The sequence below is a fragment of the Geotrypetes seraphini genome, chromosome 8, assembly GCF_902459505.1.
Source record: "Geotrypetes seraphini chromosome 8, aGeoSer1.1, whole genome shotgun sequence".
Taxonomy (NCBI): domain Eukaryota; kingdom Metazoa; phylum Chordata; class Amphibia; order Gymnophiona; family Dermophiidae; genus Geotrypetes; species Geotrypetes seraphini.
The window spans coordinates 28,668,792-28,695,379 of record NC_047091.1 but is presented as its reverse complement, the minus strand read 5'-3'; the positions used below and the strand labels follow the sequence as shown (position 1 = coordinate 28,695,379).

The window sequence follows — 26,588 nt, the reverse complement described above, 5'->3', positions numbered from 1 at the left end:
CAGTCCTAGGAGAGGTTAAGATGGGCCTGGACAGTGCCTAATGATATAGGACTTGCCATTGCGCTGTAGGAAGGGTTATCTATTGCCCTCATTCTAGTATAAGTTATTTGATATTTTTTTTTGCTAGTTAATTTCCTTTCTTAATGTCCCATATTGGGGACTAAATAAGAGTTTGTTTTTCTTATTGTTTGCTTATTTGTATTTACTTAAATCTGTATCAAGTTGCAAATGTTATTTCATGCTTGTGAAATTTAAAATCTCCTAAATAAAAAAAAAAAAATGAAAAGATGGGCCTGGGTTTGCTCCCTTGACTCCAGGGCTTCCCCCTTCTCCCCTCCCCCCCTGCCTGCCGTATTGTGTAAATTTTCTAATTAAATGATAATATATATAGAATTTAAAGGAAGAAAGGTAAGACTTTTTTTATCGGACCCAGATCTTAAGGTCACCTTGGAAAGCCAAACAATGCCCTAAAACAGGGGTAGGGAAATAGGAATGATGATTTTAATATATATAAAGTAATAAGGGGGGGATATAGGGAAAAATAGTTTAGATATATTAAAATATATGTTGGAGGAATGATAAAATGTGTATGCAAATGTTTTATTATGAATTTAGTTGTAATGAATGTCTTTTGGTATCATATTATTGTTTATTTATTTGATTCCTTCAATAAAATGGTATAGTGTAAAATACGGGGGGGGGTGTCGTAAATTGAGGGAACATATTGAGAGATATAAAAATTTATTTTGAAGGAATGATAAACATTTATTAGAAGTTAATATGGTCAATTTAAATGTAATGACTATTTTACTGTGTTATATTATTATGTATTTATTGTATTTCTTCAATAAAATGTTATAAAGTTAAAAAGAAAAATTAATATAAAGTATTAAGAACCATACTTCTTGCTTTCGAGGATAATTTTTGTATATAAGGGTCCCAGATTTTTTAAAAATAAACGAGTTCTTTTAGGAAATTTAGGAACCTCCCAAACCTCAAATAAAATTAAAGGATGGAATTGATTCCTCCAACGCCAATAACTTGGAGGATCTTTTTGCAACCAATATTGCAATATGCATTTAGGACCAATCATACAGGCCTTTGGACACAGAATACATCTATCCCAGTGGTCTCAAATGTGCGGCCCGCCAGGTACTATTTTGAGGCCCTCGGTATGTTTATCATAATCACAAAAGTAAAATAAAACAGTTTCTCTATCAAATGTCTCCTTAGCTATAAATGACAATATTATTATTAAGACTTAAACAAAAGGAAAGATTTATAAACTATAAGGTTTAGATTAGATTAGATAAAGAGTTTTACTTCATGCAAAATTGTAATTTCTTTAATAAGACATTTTTCTGAGGCCCTCCAAGTACCTAGAAATGCAAAATGTGGCCCTGCAAAAGGTTTGAGTTTGAGACCACTGCTCTATCCTGTCCAAAAACCCCACAAGCTGCTGCTTTGCCGAATCTGGACTAACTCTAATGACATGAGAAAACGCGGGAGCGCGCGAGCCACACACTTCGTCGCCCCGCCCACTCTCTTCGGCACGCGCTCCCCCCTCCCCTTCCCGCCCCGTTGCGCGCCTGCGCCGTGTGCGTGGGCGGGGCTGCCCCCTCACGCGCCCCTCCCTCTGTCCCGGCCTGGCGCACGCGCGCCGCGCTCCTCCTCAGTCGCCGTTCGGCTCGCGCGCGCGCCTGTCGCCTGTGGTCGTCGTTGGCGGCTCCTCCTCTTCCCTACCCCCACCCCACCTCCCCCACCCCCCGTTTGCGCCGGTTTGGGGCCGCGAGGTGGATATAGACGGAGAGCTTCCCCCCCCCTCCCGAAGAAGGCCGCGAGACCGCCTCCTCGCGCTCGGAGCCCCCCTCCCCCCCAGGAGCAACTATTCCGGAGAGAAAGGGCCTCGCGGACATGGAGGCGCTGGGCCCCGCGCCAGGTGAGCAGGAGGAGGGGCTCTTGTCGGGCACGAGGCGGCTTCCCCTCGGTGACAGCAGCAGCTGCCTGGATTTGGCCCCTCAGAAGGGAAGTTTAAAGGGCAGAAGGGTGCGCGTGCATTGGGCGACCCCCCCGTCGTCTCTTTGCATGGCAGGTGACAGGAAGGCGGCTGCTGATGATAGTCTGCCGCTGCTAAACGCGTGCCTCGCAATCTATGCTCGGTTATCCCCCCCCCCCCGGGTCCTGGAGCCCCTTTGCCAGTTAAGTTCTCAGGATATCCCCAGCGAATATGCATGCAAGAGATTTGCATATTCATTGTGGGGATCCTAAAAACCTGACCGACTTCCCAGCGAATATTCATGCAAGAGATTTGCATACAACGGAGGCAGTGTATGCAGATCAGTTTCATGCATATTCATTGTGGGGATCCTAAAAACCAGCGAATATGCATGCAAGATATTTGCATACAATGGAGGTAGTGTGTGCAGATCAGTTTCATGCATATTTATTGTGGGGATCCTAAAAACCAGCGAATATGCATGCAAGATATTTGCATACAATGGAGGTAGTGTGTGCAGATCAGTTTCATGCATATTCATTGTGGGGATCCTAAAAACCAGCGAATATGCATGCAAGATATTTGCATACAATGGAGGTAGTGTGTGCAGATCAGTTTCATGCATATTCATTGTGGGGATCCTAAAAACCTGAATGGCAAGGGGTACTCCAGGACCGACTTCCCAGCGAATATTCATGCAAGAGATTTGCATACAATGGGGGCAGTGTTTGCAGATCAGTTTCATGCATATTCATTGTGGAGATCCTAAAAACCTACGAATATTCATGCAAGAGATTTGCATACAATGGGGGCAGTGTTTGCAGATCAGTTTCATGCATATTCATTGTGGAGATCCTAAAAACCTACGAATATTCATTCATGCAAGAGATTTGCATACAATGGGGGCAGTGTTTGCAGATCAGTTTCATGCATATTCATTGTGGAGATCCTAAAAACCTACGAATATTCATTCATGCAAGAGATTTGTATACAATGGGGGCAGTGTTTGCAGATCAGTTTCATGCATATTCATTGTGGAGATCCTAAAAACCTGCATAGCAAGGGGGTACTCCAGGACTAATTTGGGAAACACTTTGTTACCCCATAGGACTTGCAAGAGCACTGCCAATATTGAGCAAACCTCTTGAGAGTGACCAGGGAGAGAGATCATTTCTATTGGGTTTAGCACCCCCCAATAATTTTGCAAAGATGGTGCCTGTGGCTGAAAAAGGTGTCTTTAACTGTTGCTGTGCTAATGGAGATAGGGTAGAGTGACAAAATTCCCCATTTAGGGGTAATATCCAGCAGGCCAAACCTGAATGCGCAGTGGACACATCTATTAATTTTAAATGCTGGAATTGGTATTTAAATTAATACAGTGGTTACTCTACTCTGTCCTGGGTGACCCCCCAGCCAGTCCAGGTTTTCAGGATATCACTAATGAATACGCATGAAATATATTTGCATGCCTGTATCCTCTATTATGTGATATTTATTCAGGATATCAATGACCTGCTTGTAAGTATGTACAGTATTTGTAACTATAACCCAATATTAATAGTTGCACTGATCTACCTGTACTAGCAACTCTTGAATGTCCGTGTCAAGCCATCCATTGTAACTTCCTAGGTAACTGACCCAACATCTTCTAATGTAATCCAACCTTGAACTGAATAGATAAAGGAGAAATAGAAAACCTGATTAACGCAACACATTCTGAAAACCTGACTGACTGAGGGTCCCCCAGGACATGGTTAGCATTCAGTCCTGATGGTTGTACCTCCAAAAGGATATTGGCAAGCTGATAACCAGAAAGTCAAATGATATCGTATTTAAGGACCTACTTATGTTTATCCTAAATGTGAGATTGCAATGAAGGTTATCAACAGTACACAGAAAAAAATAATTCCAGAGGAGAGACTATCTCATGTAGCAACTCGGTTCACTTCCCTTAAGCTTCATCGGAAAATAGTCCTCCAAGGTAAGGCAGGTGGATGAATCTAACCTCCCAGCAGAGGTACTGGAGATATGCCAGAATAAAGCCTAAGTATAGTAGATCCTTAGTTGCAAAGAAATAAGAGGAAAGCTGGAGAATAACCAAGGTTTATGGTATTGCACTACTGTGAAAGAAACTGGGAAGACCAGTGGACCAAATAATCCTTGTTTATATTGTCATGGAACAATATGCTTTCTATAACCCCACAATGGAGTTGTCTCCTTTTTTTTTTTTTTTTTAGTTCAATAATTTTATTGAATATTATAAGAAATGTACAGAAGGCAGTTCAAACACATAGGATCTGAATAAAAAACATTGGTGTAGAAAAAATCTGTATCTACAATCATTAGTATACAACCAGACTAGCCAAAAGGATCCAGAGTATGTGGAACTGCTAATGAAAGGTATAGGAAAGACAGAAAAGCAGGAAGAATGTCTCCTAATTCTTTACTGTTTAGAGGAAAACAGAAAGGGGTCTCACCAGTTCCAAGAGACATTTGGTTGCTTATGTGTTACCTGGCAGTTTTGGAGTTCAACATGCTCTGCTTTCTGGAAGAAAGGTTTTGTGTGGTTTCTTGCCGCTTTTTTAGAGGACGGAAAGATAGAGAAGCATCAGTGATACTACCAGGAGAAGGTCTTCCTGATGATTCGCAGTGGTATTTTCTTATTGAAACTCACAACATAGAAACATTTTTAAAACAGAATAGCATAATTTGCTATATCAGCTGGTGAGCTAGGAGGCTAGGGATGCCAGGGTGAAACGTAAACTCCTATTTTTGCATACCTGGGACCCATATTTGCAATCCCTATACTCAAGGAGGTGCAGTTTATTGTTGAATAAATTACAGGAATATATTCTGGGTACCCCACTGGCTTGTATTAGTTGTGTGGGGTTTGCTGACTTTGTGGATTGGGGTAGGTAGTGTGGGAGGGAGGTTGGGGGAAAGAATTAGGGTTTCATAGTTGTGAGTTGTAGTATGAAGATTCGGGTTGGGACAGGTGAGGGTTGTAGGTTCGTTGCCTTGTTTGGGAGGGGCAACCATTCTTTTAATACACTTCTTCCTCCGTATTCGCGGTTTCAGCAGTTGCGGTTTTGATTATTCACAGTTTTTAGCTTGCTGGCTCCTCCCCCCCCCCCAATTACATCAGCTTGCATAGAGAAATCGCTGATTCCAAGCATTTACAGAGAAAATTGCTGGTTCCCAGCACTTTCTTCACCATGTTTGCCTCCTTCAGGAACAGGCCAGGTCTCCTACCATGTTATTTGCAGTTTCACCATATTCACGATGGAAATCATAGAGTTTCTATGAGCGTCGGGAGCAACGTGAAGCATTCAGTGTGGATCCCTGCACTAATAACCACTATTGCAGTTTAGTAAAGGGGGGGTGGTAAATCCACTGAGAGGCTGTTCCATTTTTCGATTAACTTTTCTCTAAAGAGATAGTTCCTTAGATTACTCCCTAGTCTTGCCTTGTTTTACTCTCATTTTATGATTCCTTGTTTTAGTGCAGGTTTGTCCAAGTTTAGTCCTGAAGAGCTGCAACGGGCCAGGTTTTCAGGGAATCCCTAATGAATATGCATAAGAAAGATTTGCATATCCATTGTATTCAGATCTTTCTCACACATAGGAATATTCTGTTTATGCAGCCTTCAAGGACTGAACTTGGACAAACCTTCTCAAGAGCAGTGTTTTTCAACTCAGTCCTGGAATACCCTCTTGTCAGACAGGTTTTCAGGATATCCACAGTGAATATGGATAAGCTTGATTTGCATATACTGCCTCCATTATATGCAAATTTATTTCATGCATATTCATTGTGGATGTCCTGAAAACTTGAATGTCAAGGGGGTCCGAGTTAAGAAAAACTGTTCTAGAGACCTTCTCTCTGTTGAAAGAAGCTCACTTACTGTATATTTGTATGTTAGATGTCTTAATCATATCTTCACTTCCATTCTTTTCCTCTGTCTCCTTGTTTTTGGTGAAGATCATTGACCACATTTAATGGCTACCCTGTGCAACAGCTGTATCCTATGTTCCCTCTAAGCGAAACGTCTAAGCAATCGCTCATACATTTTAAATGGTCGCTCACAAAAATACAGACCCGGCCTAACTTTCAATCAAAATTAAACCATTAAATCAATTACCATATGTGTGGTGGTTTTTTATGTTATATACAGAAATGCATTGCTAATATTGGGATCAAAAATTGTTGGGTTTTAGAACTTGTTGCTCACATGAAAAAAAAAAAAGTGCATGTGTTAAGCCACTCCTTGGAGCAGTGGTTCCCAACCCTGTCCTGGAGGACCACCACAATCAGTTAGGTTTTCAGGATAAGCCCTAATGAATATGCATGAGACAGGTTTGCATGCCTGTCACCTCCACTATGTGCAAATCTCTTATCATGCATATTCATTAGGGTTATTCCAAAAACCCGACTGGCTTGTGGTCCTCCAGGACAGCATTGGGAGCCACTGCCTTAGAGGGAGCATTGACTGTGTTCTGTGTGGTTTCCAGAACTATAACACCTCTATTTCAGGGCTTCCTTACCTTTACCAGTTAGCGATCTTGGCTTAAGATAGTTATTTAACAAAGCCCGAACCTCACCGACCAGACTGCTTCGCTGGGGGGATGAAGGAGGCAACCCATGCAGGCCCCACCGACCAAGCAGTGATCCCCTAACATCGCCAGTGGGCCGCGGAACACCAACCAGGCACCGGCCAAAGACAGTTCTGTGTAACTTCCCAGTCATTGAGCTGCTTCCTCTCAGGACCAAGGCCTTTCTCCCCTGTCATGGGATGTTTTAAATTCTTTTTTGCTCATTACCTTTTCAGCTTCAATGTCCACGTGAGACCCCCATCACCTACAGGCCACAGTTTTCACTGCCACATCACCCTCCATTAAATGTCATTCTATGCTTATGTGGTAGTGATATTCCTTGGCCTAAAAACATGAATCCCAGCTTCTTTAGCAATGGCCTGTACAAGGTTGTCCTTTTTGACTATTTCTATAGTGCAGCTGTTGCACCCTCCCACCCTGAGGGTTGGTAGATGTCTGTTTCTGAAAATGAGCCTAAGTGTCTTGTGTGACATTTGCACTGAGATCACCTTCCTCTGGGCCTGAGATGTTTGAGGGAAGAAAAAGCTTGTGCACAGGGAAGCTATCATGAGAAAGGGACTTGGGAGTTCTCATCCGGGAAGATATGAAAGCTGCTAATCAGGTAGAGAAAGCTTCAGCAAAGGCCAGACAAATGCTGGGTTGCATCAGAAGGAGCATTATCAGCCGAAAGCCGGAAGCCATACTACCGTTATACAGATCCATAGTGAGACCTCACCTGGAGTACTGTGTCCAATTTTGGAGGCCACATTATCAAAAGGATGTGAAGAGAATGGAGTCGATACAGAGAATGGCCACTAGGATGGTCTCAGGATTTAAAGACATCCCATATGAAGAACGTCTGATCAGACTGCGCTTATATTCTCTCGAGGAGCGCAGAGAAAGGGGGGACATGATAGAAACATTCAAATACATCATGGGTCACATCAAAGTGGAGGAGGAAATCTTTTTTCTAAAGGGTCCCACGGCGACAAGAGGGCATCCACTAAAACTTAAGGGAGGAAGATTTCATGGTGACACCAGGAAATATTTCTTCACCGAACAGGTGATTGATCGTCAGGTCAGAGTTGAGTTGTCATTTATCAGAATCATTTACTTTCCTTACTTCTTTTGTTGATGACAGGGCTGGCCCCCTGGTGATTCCTTATTTGATGGGCAGTCAGCTTCCTTTAATCTCACTCTTCAGTTCCCCAGCTAGTTTCTCTTTGTGTGGTGCTCTGTGGGTATTTCTTCTTTCACTTATCTGATTTCAAACCAGTTCATCCCTAGGTGAAAAAAAAAAGTTTTCCAGTGTAATTTGCAAATGAGAAAAATTTTTCAGCTATAGGAATTGTCTTTTGCTTGACTTTTCCTTTTAGCTGGGAGAGAAGAAGCTTGCTTGGGTGTTTCACAACAACCTTTCTTGTCTTCAGCTAAAACTAAGCACATGTTGAGAGTAAATGGTGTGTTAATGCATGTGAATGCTTTTTGAGGAAGTCATGCTTGGGATTTTCTGTTGTGTACAGTGGTTTTCACCTAGCCTGGAAGTTTAATTGTAGGGCAGAGCTCTGCTCTGCTCCCTTCATCTAGTTGAAGTCCTAGTTTGGAAAGTATTGCTCCCACTCTGTATCCAGATCTATAGGTTATGTGTAGAAATAACCTATTCACATAGCAGTTGTTATGTAACCCAGGATCCTTAATATTTTTTAGATCTGTATTTTCAGAAATGATGGAACTCCCCTTGTATGAGGAAAGACTAAAGAGGTTAGGGCTCTTCAGCTTAGAAAAGAGAAGGCTGAGGGGAGATTTGATTGAACTCGACAAAATCCTGTGTGGTGTAGAAACAGGTACAAGTGGATTGATTTTTTTACTTCATCAAAAATTACAAAGACTAGGGGACACTCGAAGTTACAGAGAGATACTCTTAAAACCAATAGGAGAAAATATTTTTTCACTCGGAGAATAGTTAAGCTCTGGAGCATGGTGTCAAGAGGATGTGATAAGAGCGGTTAATGTAGCTGGTTTTATGAAAGGTTTGGACAAGTTCCTGGAGGAAAAGTCCATCGTCTGCTATTGAGACAGACATGGGGGAAGCCACTGCTTGCCCTGGATCGGTAGCACTATTTGGGGTTTTGTCAGGTACTTGTGACTTGGATTGACCACCGTGAAGATGGGTTACTAGACTGGATGGACTATTGGTCTAACCCAGTAAGGCTCTTCTTATGTATTTTCAGAAATGACGCATGAAGCCATCTCCAAAGTGAGTGCTCTACCTGGAGTCTTCTGTTATTGCTACAAAAACCTTTTAAAGGAGCAGATCTAGTCCGGTTGTTAATGGTTCCTTTTGGATAAACTGAAGCACCCAAAGGTGATGTGACCCACATAATGCCACATTTCAGCAACAGAAGGATTTAAAATTTATATGCTAGTAGTTCTCCTGGCCCATGAATTTCTTCTCTTGTCTCAGTACTATGTTATGTTAATCAGGTTTTCTATTCCACCTTTACTTATTCAGTACAAGGTCAGATTACATTACAAGAAGTTGAGTCAATTACCCAGGAAGTTACAATGGACACTTTAGTTTGACTCAGAGTTGCCAGTACAGGTAGATCTGTGCAGTTATGTCATAGTTACAAACACATTGTTATGTCCCAAGAGTTGACAATGGGCTTTTACAACTACCACTTACACTATGGTCTTGTGACCACTAGCTCAGGTTCAGAAAACATTTTAAAGCATGGAACCAACCCAGAAGATATTGTTGCAACAACTAATATTGCTCTCCAAAGGCTTTAGTTTGTTTGTTGTGGTTCGAATTGATACCTTTCAGATTAGGGACCCCTGATGAAGGCATGTTAACCAAAACACAGACTATGTCGGGTCCCCTGGAACCGCAACATATTATTGTCTCAATAAACTTACCTTTGCCTGTAGTTTGTTTTTGTGTGTACCAACCCAGAAGTAACAGAAATGGTAGTTCCAGTATTTTGCTAGTTGATATTGGATGGATACGGTCATTTGCCTGGTAGACTTTATATTGTTGTATGCTGGGAATTTTAAGCGGAAAAGATTTCTGGTGGAATATCTGTTGGAGGTACCCTGGAGTAGGACAGCCAACTCTGTATACATGGAGGGGCATAATCAAAAGAAACGTCTAAGCCTGATTTGGACGTATAGTACTAGTTGCCCAAAGTTGGCAGGGCATAACTGTCCATTCTTGAAAAATACATCTAAAGTATATGTTTGGTTTTTTTCTTTTTAATCGTCCATTTGTACGTCCTAGGCGTTTGAATAGTCTGCACTACGTATATCTTTATATCAGTCAGAAATGTCCAAAACTAGACCTTTTAAACGTGGGAGGGGCCAGCAAAGGGATGGACTGGCTACCCAGACATAACATATCTCCCCTCTCCTGCCTTTCCTCCAAAGTCTACAGATTGAGATCTTTAAGTCTGTCCCCATACGCCTTATGATGAAGACCTCATACCATTTTAGTAGGCTTCGTGCTTTTTGAAAAATGAAGGAAAAACAAATTCTTTTTTTAAAAAAAACAAAAAACCTGCAGGTGACTTTTTCCTTTTTTTATGTGTCAGACTTTGGGAAATGTTCATTTTTTTATTTTTCATATCACCATTCCAATTTATTTAATACTCTGCAGTAATTCATAAGCTTTGAAACCGTAGGACAGCTGCATTATTTCAGAATCAATTAATGGATTGAATATATATCCAAAGATGGATTACAGTGAATACACAAACGCTAGCGGTTCTGTATCTAAAAGCCCTTTTCTAGCAGACAGTTTGCCAAAAACACCACTTCATTTGGAAGTGCTGAGATTTGACAGCCCTTCCAGTCTACCCAGTAAGGCTCTTAGGGCTATAATTGGTACTCCATGCAGGGGACCTCTTCTTATGCTTTTTTGTAGTGTGAAACTCAATTAAGTTTTGCTTTGGGTAGAAATATAGATCCTTTGTGTTTAACTCACGCCTTTTGCAATGCCGTCATTCTTGTCTACACTACCTCCACTAGGAAGACATTCATTGATTGATTGATCCAATTTTCTATACCATGCTCCCCAGGGAGCTCACAACACTTTACATGAATTTATTCAGATGCTCATGCATTTTTCCCTGTCTGTCCCAGTGGGCTCATAATCTGTCTATTATCCCTGGGGCAATAGGGGGATTAAGTGACTTGCCCAGGTCACAAGGAGCAGTGTGGGTTTGAACCCACAACCTCAGGGTGCTGAGGCTGTACCTTTAACCACTGCGCCACATAACTCCCCCTTGTATCAACCCCCTTTTCCATGAAGAAATATTTAATGGTTATTTCAATTTCCTCCTTCCAGCTTCATCTCATGTCTTCTGATCTGGTCTTGTAATGCAGATTTCTCTCATTTCTCTTTAGTCACAACAGAAATCGTGCATCCATGTGAATGGAGCTATTCTTTAAATACAAAAGAAAGTTCTATATGATTTTGGGTTTTGCTGGTATAAGTTTTTTAAAAGTCAGCCAGTTAAATGCACTTGATCTCCCTTAATTGTCATCCTGTAACTTCTAGATCCATCTTAAAGTTACTCATGTAAACATGGGAGCTTATATGAGGGGCCGCTGAAAAGTTCTTAGCCCAACCAACAAAGTTGGGGCAGTCTCCTTCGAGAGCTATACACTTACGGCCTCTTTTACAAAGCCGCCCGGCAACAGCCCCGAAGCCCTTTAAATCTCTATGGGCTTTGGGGCCGTCAGCGCAGCCGCTATCACGGCTTTGTAAAAGAGGCTATTAGTCCAGCGATTTTCTACTTTTTTTGTTCCATATTTTTCCGATGGAACAAAAAAAGTGGAAAATCGCTGGACTAAGTGTATAGCCCTCGATGGAGACTGCCCCAACATTTCAGCGGCCCCTCATAGAAATAAAGTATCCCTTCCTCTGTATAAGTTGTTTGCCTGTTTTTGCTTTCTTTGCCAGTAAGCAAAAGGAAAAGAAAATTCCAAGAAAAATATTGCTCATCTTTCTCCCATGTTAACTTCTGTTGAGTGCCTTCAATATTGCAGTGCGGTGAAATGTGTGTCAAAGACCATCTGTTGAGAAAGGACATATGGCTTCTAAGAACATTTTGCTTACCACATTTTTCAGCATGAAATATGTATACTCAGACCACCCATTCATTATTTTGAAACTGAGGTGATAACAGAAGAGATAAAACAAAACTATTCCTTTTTATTGCTAACAGCAAACAAGTAATTCAGTTGCCTCTGCACCCAGGAATGACACGGTGACAAAATTCATCACCGTTCCCGTCCCCGCGGATAACTGCGGGAAACCATCTTCATGTCATTCTTTAAAGAAAGAGGGAAGAATCAGAGTATGAATGGCCGCAACCACTGACCCGCAAGCTTTGCTCTGAACAATGCTGGTGTAGAAGGACTGAGGTTGAAATAGACACTACAGAATGACAGTCTCTGGTATCCAGAGCAGATATTGTGATGTCATAATGCCTCATTCCACCAGTGCCTAAGAGCCAATCACATCAGTGATGTCACAATGGCTTCATTATCCTTGGCTCACATAAGAATCAGAGTATGAATGGCCACAACCACTGACCCGCAAGCTTTGCTTTGAAGAATGCTGGTGTAGAAGGACTGAGGTTGAAATAGACACTAGAAAATGACATGGGATTATTTCCCGCGGTTATCCGCGGGGACGGGAACGGTGATGAATTTTGTCACCTTGTCATTCTCTACCCAGAGGTTGTGGGATTGAATCCGAGGGCTGCTCCTCGTGACCCTGGGCAAGTCACTTAATCCTCCATTGCCCCAGGTACAAAATAAAACCGCTTTGAGTAACTACACCGAGGCCATATATTACTATGTTCTCTGTGCAGGGCCCAGCGCTGTGGAATGCTTTACCTCTGTCGTTGCGCCAATCTGACACGTTCTGCTATTTTAGAAAGGGGGTGAAAACTGTATTATTTTGAGCGCTTTTTTGGTGTGAGCCATGTGACAGTTTGGGCTAGGACAGTTCTTTTTTATCATGTTTTTCTTTTACGGTTTTGTACTTATCTGTATTATTTGATGTGATTTTTGTTCCTCACTTAGATATGTGGATAAGCGAGTGATAAATAATTTTAAATAAAATAAATATATGAGTCCCTTTCCCCTTTTTCTTGTAACCTTCTGTAAAAGCACATGTATTCAATAGATTTCAAGTAGCAAGTTTCTCATGATTTGGGCTTTGAGAGAGAAGATTCCAGAAGGCCAAGCACAGTGAGCAAATAGATCGTATGCAACTATAACATACCAGGTTGTCTTTGTAAGACCTGGCTTATTTGCGAAATACCTACTCTGGATTCTAGACGGTATTTTCTCTGGTTGATTCTCTGTGACTGGTTTCATCAAACTGATCTGTTCGTACTATAATTGGCTGATATGCAGGGCAGTAGGTTACAACAGCATAGTCTTTTTAAACTAACACACACCATGGTATAAGTACTATACCGTATATAGATAGATATAGGCTTGAGTTTTATATGCTATATCTGTCCATAAAAAGTGAATCATAACTGTTTAGTATACATTGTCATCATTGAATGTGCTGTGTGTGTTATGGTGAGATTTTGCTTGGTTTCTTGTATAGAATGCTTATGGTTTTGATTTCCTTATGAAACTCTTTCATTTAGACACACTGGACTATTTTTTTGCATATTTTTTAAGCAACATATACAATTTTTGAAAATGGTTGCCGCTGTGGGTAGCTTCAAAGGGACAGTCTCTTTAAGAAACTATATATTTTCAATTAATGGTTTTACTTATTTTAATTTGTATGTGTTCTGCATTTTGTATTTATTTTTTTTTAATCTATATATATAAAATCGGAGATATGTATGTGTGTGTGTATGTGTGTATGTGCCGCGATCACGCAAAAACGGCTTGACCGATTTGAACGAAACTTGGTATGCAGATCCCTCACTACCTGGGGTGATATGTTCTGGGGGTCTCGCGGCCCACCTGCACACGTGGGCGGAGCTACAAACTGAAAATCAGATTTCACCCATTCATGTCAATGGAAAAAATGTAAAAAGCTGCCAATGCAAAAACGGCTTGCCCGATTTGAACGAAACTTGGTATGCAGATCCCTCACTACCTGGGGTGATATGTTCTGGGGGTCTCGCGGCCCACCTGCACACGTGGGCGGAGCTACAAACATAAACTCAGATTTCACCCATTCATGTCAATGGAAAAAATGTAAAAAGCTGCCATTCTCACAGTAATTCCAACTACCTGGGGTGATATGTTCTGGGGGTCTCGCGGCCCACCTGCACACGTGGGCGGAGCTACAAACAGAACATCAGATTTCCCCCATTCATGTCAATGGAAAAAATGTAAAAAGCTGCCATTCTCACAGTAATTCAAATACGGCTTGACCGATTTGAACGAAACTTGGTATGCAGATCCCTCACTACCTGGGGTGATATGTTCTGGGGGTCTCGCGGCCCACCTGCACACGTGGGCGGAGCTACAAACAGAAAATCAGATTTCACCCATTCATGTCAATGGAAAAAATGTAAAAAGCTGCCATTCTCACAGTAAATCAAAAACGGCTTGACCGATTTGAATGAAACTTGGTATGCAGATCCCTCACTACCTGGGGTGATATGTTCTGGGGGTTTCGCGGCCCACCTGCACACATGGGCGGAGCTACAAACAGAAAATCATATTTCATCCATTCATGTCAATGGAAAAAATGTAAAAAGCTGCCATTCTCACAGTAATTCCAACTACCTGGGGTGATATGTTCTGGGGGTCTCGCGGCTCACCTGCACACGTGGGCAGAGCTACAAACATAAAATCAGATTTCACCCATTCATGTCAATGGAAAAAATGTAAAAAGCTGCCATTCTCACAGTTATTCAAAAACGGCTTGACCGATTTGACCGAAACTTGGTATGCAGATCCCTCACTACCTGGGGTGATATGTTCTGGGGGTCTCGCGGCCCACCTGCACACGTGGGCGGAGCTACAAACAGAAAATCATATTTCACCCATTCATGTCAATGGAAAGGATGTAAAAAGCTGCCATTCTCACAGTAATTCCAACTATAAAACACTTTCTATGACACTATAACCACTAGGGACATCGTTTCTATTCTACCACAGACACCATACATATAGAGTTTGTATGTTCAAACTGTGTTTGTAACTGTTTCCTTCATGCACCCCAGTTCATAATGTTATTACATTACATGAGTACTCATACATGCTGAACTAGGAACACAGGTTCCATTCTGAACCGGGAAAAAACTGCATGGAGTTTCTTTTCAACCTGAGTTTCCACATATTGAGTTGTTTAAATCAATACTGAAACTTTTGGATGCCACTTATTCCTACAGATCTTCCTTTTCAGTTTAAGAGATTGCAAATTCCAGTGAGATTTGCATTCTCTATCACAATCAACAAATCACAGGGACAGACTATTACATACTGTGGAGTGGATTTAAGATCCCCCTGTTTTTCCCATGGACAACTCTGTGTTGCTTGCTTAAGGGTGGGTTCACCCAAGAATTTATATGTTCTTGCTCCTGGAGGAGAAACTAAAAATGTTGTTTATAATCAAGTTTTGTGTTAGTTGTATTGTATTCATTTTGTCAAATATTTCACATTATAATTTGAATATTGTACTTTTTATAAAGCTGTTAAAAAATAATTTCATTCACCACTATAAAGTATCTTTATTTGAATCCATTTACAGTGTTATTGCTATAATTAAATACCCATGCAACGCCGGGGCATCAGCTAGTAGTTATATATTTGTAAACCATTATGAATTGCCTTTGCCAAGAAGAGGGTAACATAGAAACATAGAAAAATGACGGCAGAAAAGGGCCATAGCCCATCAAGTCTGCCCACTCTATTGACCCTTCCCCTTAACCCTCTGAAAGATCACACTCTGATGACCCATCCCCTTAGCTCTACCCTCTTAGAGATCCGACATGGGCATCCCATTTATTCTTAAAATCTGGCACGCTGCTGGCCTCGATCACCTGAACTGGGAGCTCATTCCATTGATTAACCACTCTTTCGGTAAAGAAATACTTCCTGGTGTTGCCATGAAATTTTCCGCCCCTGATTTTCAGCGGATGCCCTCTTGTGGGTATACTGTATAAAGTTGCACACAAATTATTCTAGGTCAAATTTTATATTTCGTTGAATCATAAGAACATATGGTCCATCTAGCCCAGTTTCCTGTTTCCAAGTACTGTATCTGGCAGAAACTCAAACAGTAACGACATTCTATGCTGCAGATCCAGGGCAAGCAGTATCCTCCCCCATGTCTGTCTCAATAACAGGCTATATGGACCTTTCCTCCAGGAACTTGTCCAAACCTTGCTGAAACCCAGCTACGCTAACTACTGTAACCATGTCCTCTTGCAACGAGTTCCAAAACTTAACTATTTTTCTGAGTATAAAAATATTTCTCCCTATTTGTTATAAAAGTATTTCCAGGTAATTTCATTGTGTCCCCTGGTTTTTGTAGTTTTTGAAAAATCAATTCACTTTTACCTGTTCTACACCACTTAGGATTTTGTAGAACTTAATTATATCCCCTCCCAACTTTAAAAGAATAACTTGCCTAGTACTAGGACTTGATCCAAATTAAACTGCCGGGGCACATTAGTTTTCTACGGCACACAGTTTGCATATGCAGATTGTTTACCAGAATGCAGCTAGTAAAGTTTGACATCTTTCAACCCGCGCTCCTCCATTAGCGTGCCCATGTGCTCATGGAACTGGCCAGTAGCTGAGCCTCCCACATTCTCTGGACATGGGATGCAGAAATTGGATGCACTCACTGCCCAGTGTTATGCTTATGACAATGAAGCCGACAGCACAGTGCACAGCGGCCGCTAAGAGAGCGAATAGAATGCTAGGTATAATCAAGAAGGGTATTACAACCAGGACGAAAGAAGTTATCCAGCCGCTGTATCGGGCGATGGTGCGTCCTCATCTGGAATACTGTGTCCAATATTGGTCGCCGTACCTTAAGAAGGATATGGCGTTACTCGAGAGGGTTCAGAGGAGAGCAACAAGTCTGATAAAAGGGATGGAAAACCTTTCATACGCTGAGAGATTGGAGAAACTGGGTCTCTTTTCCCTGGAGGAGACTTAGAGGGGATATGATAGAGACTTTCAAGATCATGAAGGGCATAGAGAGAGTAGAGAGGGACAGATTCTTCAAACTTTCAAAAAATAAAAGAACAAGAGGGCATTCGGAAAAGTTGAAAGGGGACAGATTCAAAACGAATGCTAGGAAATTCTTCTTTACCCAACGTGTGGTGGACACCTGGAATGCACTTCCAGAGGATGTAATAGGGCAGAGTACGGTATTGGGGTTTAAGAAAGGATTGGACAATTTCCTGCTGGAAAGGAGATAGAAGGGTATAAATAGAGGATCACTGCACAGGTCCTGGATCTGTTGGGCCGCTGCGTGAGCGGGCTGCTGGGCACGATGGACCTCAGGTCTGACCCAGCAGAGGCATTGCTTATGTTCTTAGTTAAGATTGGTAACTAGTAGTCAGTATGGGTGGGGGCGGGGTTACCTTGCCTGGAGATCTGAGAGCAGGACAGTTTCTGTTCTCTACTCTCATCTCCAGGAGAAGTGGCCCCTTACTAGTGGGGAGAAACTTGTACATCAGCTGATCAGAGGGTTAAAATTTTTCCAAAGATGTTCAATTGTTCAGATCTCATTTTCAATAATTTGACACTTTATTGTGAGATTGGATCACCTTTGTTTTTATGATAGTTTATTTACCAATCCAGTAAAATTTGGAATTCTTTCCCACTATTTGGATACTAACAGATTTCTTTATATTTTTTTGAAAGGCGTTAAAAACATCTTTTTAACAAATATTTTGATATACGAGTAGTGAATTATGTTATGATTCTGTAGATCTTTTTGTAATCCGCTTAGACCAGGGATGTCAAAGTCCCTCCTCGAGGGCCGCAATCCAGTCGGGTTTTCAGGATTTCCCCAATGAATATGCAGGAGATCTATTTGCATGCACTGCTTTTATTGTATGCTAATAGATCTCATGCATATTCATTGGGGGAAATCCTGAAAACCCGACTGGATTGCGGCCCTCGAGGAGGGACTTTGACACCCCTGACTTAGAGTCTTGTTGATACAAGCGGGATAGAAATATTGAAAGCTCCAGTGACCATGTCTTTCTAGCAAAGGTTGGGAGCAATTTTATGATTTTGGCAGCAGCAGTGTAAAGTAGATAGCACACATCTCTTCAGCCTATTTGGTTCTTCATCCTTTTTGTTCTTTAAAAGCAAAGAGAAATTCCTTAGGAAGAATGAAAGAAAGGAATGTGGCATAAGATATCTTACTGCAAGATTAGAACTGTAAATTGGTTATTTTAAGATGGATGTACATCATGGTATACGGGCTGTACAAAATCAGTCGTGTCAGCTATGCCCCTTCCCTGGAAGGCTCATGGTCTTCATGTCACACAATGTGCTTAAGGATGCATGAGATATGAATCCCAGTCTCCAAAAATTAGCGCTAATGACCTATTCTGTAACACATGGTAGGCCCACTAAATTGCATCTCCCACCCAGATCGATCATACCATCCTTTCATAATTACATCTGTGATAAGCGTTCTTTTATAATGGCTATTAGTATGCAGGATAGATGGGTTATTTTGCTTAATTTTTTGCATGTTTATCCTTATAGTGACAATTCTGAGACTTTGTAATCAAGACTTTAGGTTTATTGTAACCTTCTAAATAGGAAAACCTCTGTTTTATTATACTGCTTCCAGTGAATACAGAAAAATAGAAAGTGAGGGCAGAGATTGTATCTGATGAGAGATTTTTTTATGATTCCAGGCTTTCTCTGACCATTTTTCAGCATGAAATGAACATGGTAGTGTTTTTATACTGTTGGGATGGTATAGCTCCATCCCTCTCCAACCCCCCCCCCCCAGCTCAGTTTTTCCTGTGTTGGTTTCTGTACCGTATGTTACAACAAAGTTAGGTAAGATCACTTGATTTATTAGCAGAAGAAGTGAAAGGAGCTAAAGCTAATTCCTATTAATGAATTCAGCATAAAAATATTCTGCTGTAGAGTATGAAATCAGGGCTGTGGATTCTGGTACACCAGACCTTCATTTTAGACTCCTCTGTTTTTTTTTCTACTGTCCGCCTCTGACTTCTACTGATATGGCTTTTCAATTTTTTGTTGATAGTTATCAGTACTTTAGATCTAGGATAAAGATAAGTATAGAAATATATAAAATGATAAATCTTACAACATAATAATAATATGGTGAAGCTTATTTTGAAACTGGAGTCGGGGTCAGTACATTTTTAACCAGGGCTATGGATTCAAAAGCAATTTTGTATGGAGTTGGAGTCTATAAAATACTGCAGTCTTGCATACTAAAGGATAATAATTTGCTGTCCCACTCTATCAATGGCTGATAACGTGTGCAACAGACACGAAGGAATCCGTTAATGATAGTCTTTGTTTATGTAAAAATGGATTTGGTGTTCACAAAATAACACTATAGGTCGAGGGACATCCAATAATTGATCTACCTGAGTATGAAAGAAAGTAGCAAGCGTGTTGAAACAAGTCTGTGCATGCTGTGATATGTCTCAAGGTTACTCATGCACAGTTGTGGCTCAGTGTGAGTCTAACATTCCAAGAGACAGGATGTCTGGAGAGTCCTCATGCAAGTCGAATAAGAAACTGCTAGATTTGGAGCAGCACCGTTCAGTGATAAAAAAATTTCTCACAAAAGTAGGGAAAAATAGATAAGACGATAAAGCTAACCTGGGAAAATTTAGCATGCTCTTCCTGATGGTAAATACTCTCCCTATATTTTTAAGGTTTTCTGGTCCTATAGGACAGTGTTTTTCAACCTTTTTACACCCGTGGACCGGCAGAAAAAAAAGAATTATTTTGTGGACCGGCAAACTACTAGGACTAAAATTTAAAAACCCCGTTTCCGCCCCATCTCCGCGAGCTCGGTCCCCACAAATCATCTGATCCCATCCGTACAAGCCTCAGTTATGATTTTATATTGAATGTATTTTATTAAAGTATAAAAAGAAACAATATTCTGTACAATTGTCATTTTTTAAATACAAATAATACAGAGCAAGGATCAACAAAACCCCTGTCTCCCCTCCCCTTCACATATATCCCCTCTACTATCAAGAAAACTGAACAAGCCAAATTATTACAGAATGCTACACAGAAATATCATGCTAACAGAATACTGCAGTCACACATGACAGGAATAGTGTTAGGGGAATGCAACTAGGGCAACTGCCCCCTGGTCAGAGAGCACCCTAAACCAGCTGGAAGCTAAAGAAGCACTGCCTGGGATTTGCAGTCTCCAGTTATGTCTAACACCAGCTCTAGCAGGATATATATTTCAAATCTGATATATTCTAATCACAAAATAGAAATAAAATTATTTTTTTCTACCTTTTGTCGTCTCTGGTTTCTGCTTTCAAACTTCTTTTCACTCTCTTCCTTCCAGCGTCTGCCCTCTCTGTCTCTTCAATCCAGCATCTGCCCCTTCCATCCACTGTCTGTCCTCTCCCCCTTCCATATGATATCTGTCTTTCTATGCCCCTCTCCCCTTTCCATCCAGCTTGTGCCCCCTCTCTCCTTTTTACATGATTCATTCCAGCTTCACTGCTCTCTTCATTTTTATCTCTCCTACACCAGATCTATCATCGTTGTCCCTCTCTGCTTATTTTTCTGCTGTCCCCTTCCTATCATCAATCTCTCTATTTTCTCATGCCTGTGTCTCCCCTTCCCCTCCTCTAATCTCTCTGCCAGCTGTTTCCTTCCTTTTTTCATTCTCCCTTCCCTCCTCCTCCTGTTCAGCAGTAACTCTCTTCCCTTCCTCTCCTTCCAGCAGCATCTCTCCTTCTCCCTCTCCAGTAGCAGCTGTCCCTTTTTTTCCCTTGCCCAGCAGCTTCCCAGACTCCTTTCCCTCCTCCCCTCCCAGCAGCAGCTCTCCTTCTCCTTCCCTCCAGGTCCAGTAGCAGCTGTCCCTTTTTTCCCTTTGCCCAGCAGCTTCCCAGACTCCTTTCCCTCCTCCCCTCCCAGCAGCATCTCTCCTTCTCCTTCCCTCCAGGTCCTGTAGCAGCTGACCCCTTTTTTTCCCTTGCCCAGCAGCTTCCCAGATTTCTTTCCCTCCTCCCCTCCCAGCAGCATCTTTCCTTCTCCCTCTCCAGTAGCAGCTGTCCCTGTTTCCCCTTGCCCAGCAGCTTCCCAGACTCCAATAGTGGCTTTCTCCCCTCCCAGCAGCTCTCCTTACTTCTCAGCGCAGTGATTCAGGAAGGCAGCCTCGGGTCCTTTGTTGGGTCACGCCGCCTCTGAGGAAAGAGGAAGTTGCATCATAAGAGGCAGCCGCGACTCAGCAAAAGCCCCGAGGCTGCCTTTGTGAATCGCTGCGCTGGGAAGTGAAGGAGAGCTGCAGAGAGGGGAGAAAGCCACTGTCGGAGGCTCCCCAAGATCTCTCCAGCCCGGCGCAGACTTCAGCTGTTGATCTTGCCGGCCTGCGTGGACCGGCAGGAAATTGAAGGGAGTCAATCTTGCCGGCCCTGCGCAGACCAGCAAAAATTTCCTGCGGACCAGCGGTTGAAGAACTGTGCTATAGGACATGTGCAGAATTAGAAAAAGTAGCAGTCTTGCCATCCCACCCCCCTTTCTTTAATTTTGAAGAAGCAATAGCCCCTCATTTTCTAAATAGATGAAATTCTTCATAACACAGTAGGTCTTACCTGCTACACAAAGCCAGCTTGCTGCTTATTAACAACCTGTTGCAGTCACGAACAAGGTTCTTCCTTGAAAGAGTTATGACAACTGTCCCTCGACATGATGGCACCAATGAGAGACAGTAGATGTTGGACCCAATGTACAACTTTCTAATGTTAAGGCTAGATCCTTGATGTTAAATTTCTGCCCTAGTATTCTTTTAGATGAAATAGGATATGTCTTGGTTGATATAGGAGGATTTTCCTGAGTAAGAGGGTTAGTTGAGTTGAAGAGGGATCTGGATGGCAAGCTCTTTCTACTACTGTTGTCTGCATGATTCAGAGTATTGAAAAATGTGACATGTTGCTTAGACCATATTGTGATGCATATGTAATTGCTGGCAACTCACAAACACAATGGCTTGTTACAAGTTGACATACAGAAGATGGATGATAGAAAGAGTTCAGAGGCCTGGAGTTTGGCTACACATTTTTGAAGTAATTTTTCAGTATTTATGGATGCAAAGCAATGTTGCCTCTAAGCTGCACAGCTGTGTGGCCGTGTACCTTTTAGCAGGAGGACGTGCAGCCAGTGGAGTCAGGACTAGCACCCCTCCTATATCACTGTTCCATTTTGTTCTGCTACTGCGTTCCTGAAGCAGCAGCAGTGGCGGCGATAAAGTGAAACAAACTGGCTGCGGGACCTTCCCATACATACTCGCAGCTTCTGGCCTGCCCTCTCCGACCTCATTTCTTGTTCCAGGGCAAAGCCAGGAACTGTGGATATGTATGAGAAAGTCTTGCAGCCAGTTTTTCTGTTTGTCATTGCTGCTGCTCCTTCAGGAAAGCAGCAGCAGTGGGTATGCTAGGGGGCAAACACTGATGGATGTTGGGTGGGGGGCGAGGGGGGCAGACACTGAAAGATGTGAGATGGGCAGAGGGAGGGGGCAGACACTTGTGGATGTGGGGTGGGCAGAGAGAGAATGCAGATGCTGGTGGATGTGGGGTGGGCAGAGAGAGGTTGCAGATGCTGGTGGATGTGGGATGGGCAGAGAGAGGGGGTAGATTTTGTATAAAAGTGGGAAGACTAGATAGAACTGAGGGGAGAAAGGGCAGATGTTGGGAGGTGGGGTACAGAGAGGAGGGAGACGATGGAATGGGAGAAGTGAAAGGTAAGATGCTGGATAGAAGAGAGGGTGCAAATGTTCTAGGGAAGGGGAGAGATAGAGGATGGAAATACTGATGGAGAGGGAGAGAAGGGAGACACTGGATATAGAAGAAGGGGGACTGAAACCTAGATAGAAGAGGAAAGAGGGGACAGACGGTATGAAAGAGGGAAGAGACAGAGGAGGGAGATACTGATGGAAGGGGAGAAAGTGTGGAGATGCTGGATGGAAAGGGGGGGAGGAGGCAGACTCTATATAGAAGGGGTAGATGCTGGATGGAAGAGGGGAGAGAAATGAGCAGGTATTTGGGGGGGAGAGACAGAAAGGAGGGAGATAATGATGGAGGGGGGAAGGGGAAATATAGGGACAAACATCGTATAGAAGGGGGAGAGAAAGGTCAGTGTTAGTGAAAGAGGGGAATAAGGGGAAGTAAAATAGAGCCAGGGTGAGAGAAAGAGATGGAAAGCTGCCTAGACCGTAAAAAAGAGGGAACTTGAAGACTGGACAGTAAGAATGAGTTAAATCTGGACATAGAGGTAGAAAAATAAAGCCAAGAAGAAAGGAGGAGAGAAAAATCCTGGAAAGTGATTTAAGATGGAGGAAAGCAGAAACCAGAGAAGTGAATGGCCAGAACGTAAAGGTAGAAAAACTAATTTCATTTTTCATTCTGGATCAAGTAGTGTGGTGCCCCGTATTTATAAAGGTTAATAAATATATTTCTCCTTTTACAAAACCGTAGTGCAGTTTTTAGCACTGGTCATAGTGGTAACAGCTCCGATGCTCATAGAATTCCTATGAGCGTCGGAGCATTTCCACCACTGCCGACGCTAAAATCCACGCTACAGTTTTGTGAAAGGGGGGGGGATAAATAGAATTTAGAATTAAGGTGATATCTTTTCATTGCTCTAATTTTAATACATTTTTGACCAACTGTCAGAGACCAAAACCTCCTTTCTCAGGTCAGGACAACTTACTGTCTTGACCTGGGAAAGGAGTGTTGGCTTCTGAGAGCTATGAAAAATGTTTTTTTCAGTAAACAATCATCTTATTTCCATTTCTTAAACTTGTATTTGTAATTCTTACGCTGGGTTTTATTAAATGGTGCTAGAGGTTTTTATTGAGGGTCAGTGAGGTAAAAGAGCATCGGGGCATTTACCTTGCCGGCCCATGCTAAAATCCTCCTAATAAAAGGAGCCCTTAATTTCTAATGTACAGTGTGTATACACTTCTCCCTCCGTATTTGCGGTTTCCATATCTGCAGATTCGCTTATTCGTGATTTTTCAGATGCTGACTCCGCCCCCCCAAAAAAATTACATCATCATTAAAGTTCTTTTTCCTTTTACTGTACCAATAAAAAAGTTTATCGCTTACCATTCACTCTGAAAATCGCTGCTTCCATGCTTTCTCCCACAAATTCGCTGCTTCCATGCTTCCCAGTGTCCATAGAGAGAAAGGCTTCTTCCCAGCATGCCTGCCTAATCCAAGGCCAGAAATCGCGGTTTCAATAATAAAAACGAAGGCTTTTTCTAAAAACCATGAGTAACATTTAAAAAGTTATTCGCACCTATGGTCCGCTCACATCCCCCGCGAATACGGGGTAATGTAATCGAAAATTTTTGCTCACATCATCTTAGTCCTTTCATCGTGAAAAAAAAATTTTGCTCACATGAACTCGGTGCTTAGAGGGAACATCGATGCAAAGCTAAAACAATGGGTCAGTATTAAACCTTGCAGGGTCCATACAGGGCACTATTTTTGAACTGCTGAACTGTGCAGAGAGCAGCTGAGTGGATCATCTTCACTCTGCCCCTGCTCTACCATTGCACTGTATCCATAGAGTGCTGCTGAAAATTCGTATAGCAGAAGCCACTATACTTAGAAATGCCATTTGAATGCTGAGCCAACAAAATACAAAGTAATCAAGTTTAAATTGAGCAATACACAATCACCCATGACTCATTTACTACAGTTGTTGAAATGTTTTTGTACACAGAAATCTGAAATGTACTTGGCAACTAAAAAGATGCAACAGGGAAAGAGCTGCAAAAAATCTCTCCATGTGGTACTGGAAATCACCAGAGACATTTGCTCAGATGACCTTAAGGATCTCACAGTTTTATATCTGGTCAATAACTTGGCCAGAGAAATTAGGTTTCTAAAACAAACCCCTTAAAATGCAAATGTGCCTGTCCTAAGATATGTGATGCAACAGGGAGCCAGTATAATTAATAATAAAATAAGTCAAAGGCTCATGTACCGCATCAGTTAACCTAGCTGGTTTAAAAAAAAGGTTTGGACAGGTTCCTGGAGGAAAAGTCCGTAGTCTATTGTTGAGACAGACATGGGGAAAGCTGATGCTTGGCCTGGATCAGTAGCACGGAATGTTTCTGGCAGGTGCTCATGACCTGGATTGGGATACCGGGCTAGATGGACCATTGGTCTGACCCACTAAGGCTGTTCTCATGTTTTATTTTGACCTAATAATGACTACAACTGCAGCTGTTAATTTTAATAGTATTTATGTGATTTTACTGGGAAGAACCTTCCCTAAGTGATTCAGGCCAGCTACAAATGTGAGCTGTGACAAGACACACCTCTGTAATAACCATTTGTGCTGCAGTGGGGAATGTAGGTGATGCTTTTGGTGTAGTTTTATTTACAAAGTAAGACCAGCCTCTGTCACCCTGAGAGAGGTTTCATACCTGCAGCTACTATTCGGTGGGGGGATTTTTTTTTTGTTTTTAAACAGCCTACGTTTTTATGTTTCTTGGTACCACTTAGATGGCAAAGTGGCAAGTTCTTGGTCTTAGTAATTAGTCATAAGACAATGGAGTTTGACAACGGTGATCCAACCTTAAGACTGGAAAGGTATGTGTTGTGTCTACTGTCTCTTGTTAGTGCCATTAAATTGAGGGACTGCACTTACAACTCTCTAGTGGGGAAGAACGCTGCAACGGGTGATTGATAAGCAACACGTTTTCTTTGTAGTGTGTTCAGCGGGTAAGATCTACTGTGTATACAACAGATTAAACTTGATAAAATGAAAGCTTTACAGTGCTGTTGGCAGCCAGTTGGGTGTTAGGAATCCTTTTGTTGCCGTTCTTAATTGAACTTAGCTTTTCCTTCTGATCCTGTCTCCTGAAACTGAAGTTGCATCATGTGAGTTGCTTTTGTAGCTACCTGAGGCCTCCCAGTGGATTTTCTGTCTACAAGCTTAACCTTGAGATACTCAGTCCCTCTTCCATGTGGATAACTGACTAGATAGTCTATCTGTTTCCTGTCTTAGCCAGTTTGCAATTCACAAAGGGCATAGCCTCTTATGACTAACCTCCTAAAATTAGTCATGAGGGACTTTGTCAAACACCTTCTGAGAATCCAGATACACCATATTCACCAGCTCACCCTTATCCACTTGTTTACTCTTTGAAAAGAGTATTTAATAAGTTGGTAAGATAAGATTTGCCTTTGTTGAACCCACATTTGCTTTCTCATTAAACAATGTTTGTCTATAGGGTCAGCTGTTTTTGTTTTTAGTAGAACTTAAGCCATGTTGCCTGACAAAGATTTCAGACTGGACTGTAGTTGCCTAGATCAGTGGTTCCCAATCCTATCCTGGAGGACCACCAGGCCAGTCGAGTTTTTGGGATAGCCCTAATGAATATGCATTAGAGAGATTTGCATATAATGGAGGTGACAGGCATGCAAATCCGCTCCATGCATATTCATTAGGGCTATCCTAAAAACCCGATTAGCCTGGTGGTCCTCCAGGATAGGGTTGGGAACCACTGGCCTAGATCACTTCAGGAACTGTTTTAAAAAGCTGGCTGGCATTACATTGACCATCCTCCAGGTTCAGCCATCTTAGCTCTTTGGACTCTGGGGTGAGGACCACCTGGTCCTGACAAATTATTACTCTGAGTTTCTCAATTTGATCTTAACATCTTAGACTTAGTGAACTGCTTTAGTTACTCTGAATCATCTCCATGAATTTTGAACTGTGGGTATGACCCAACACCCACTTCAATAAAGAAATCATTTTGGGCCGGATTCTCC

General features: G+C 42.1%; 1 protein-coding gene across 3 annotated transcripts in view; it reads left to right on the top strand.

Annotated features, from left to right (window-relative positions):
- The first annotated feature begins 1,660 nt into the window (after nucleotides 1-1,660).
- STK40 (serine/threonine kinase 40) overlaps nucleotides 1,661-26,588 on the top strand; it is a 69,494-nt gene continuing 44,566 nt past the window's right edge. For 2 of the 3 annotated variants that reach the window (XM_033955389.1, XM_033955388.1), the window contains exon 1: nucleotides 1,668-1,939. In XM_033955389.1, the coding sequence (XP_033811280.1) occupies nucleotides 1,915-1,939 (25 nt within the window). In that variant the 5' untranslated portion in view covers nucleotides 1,668-1,914. Of the gene's footprint in view, nucleotides 1,940-26,588 lie in introns of all 3 variants that reach the window. The other variant, XM_033955390.1, reaches the window with a different exon arrangement.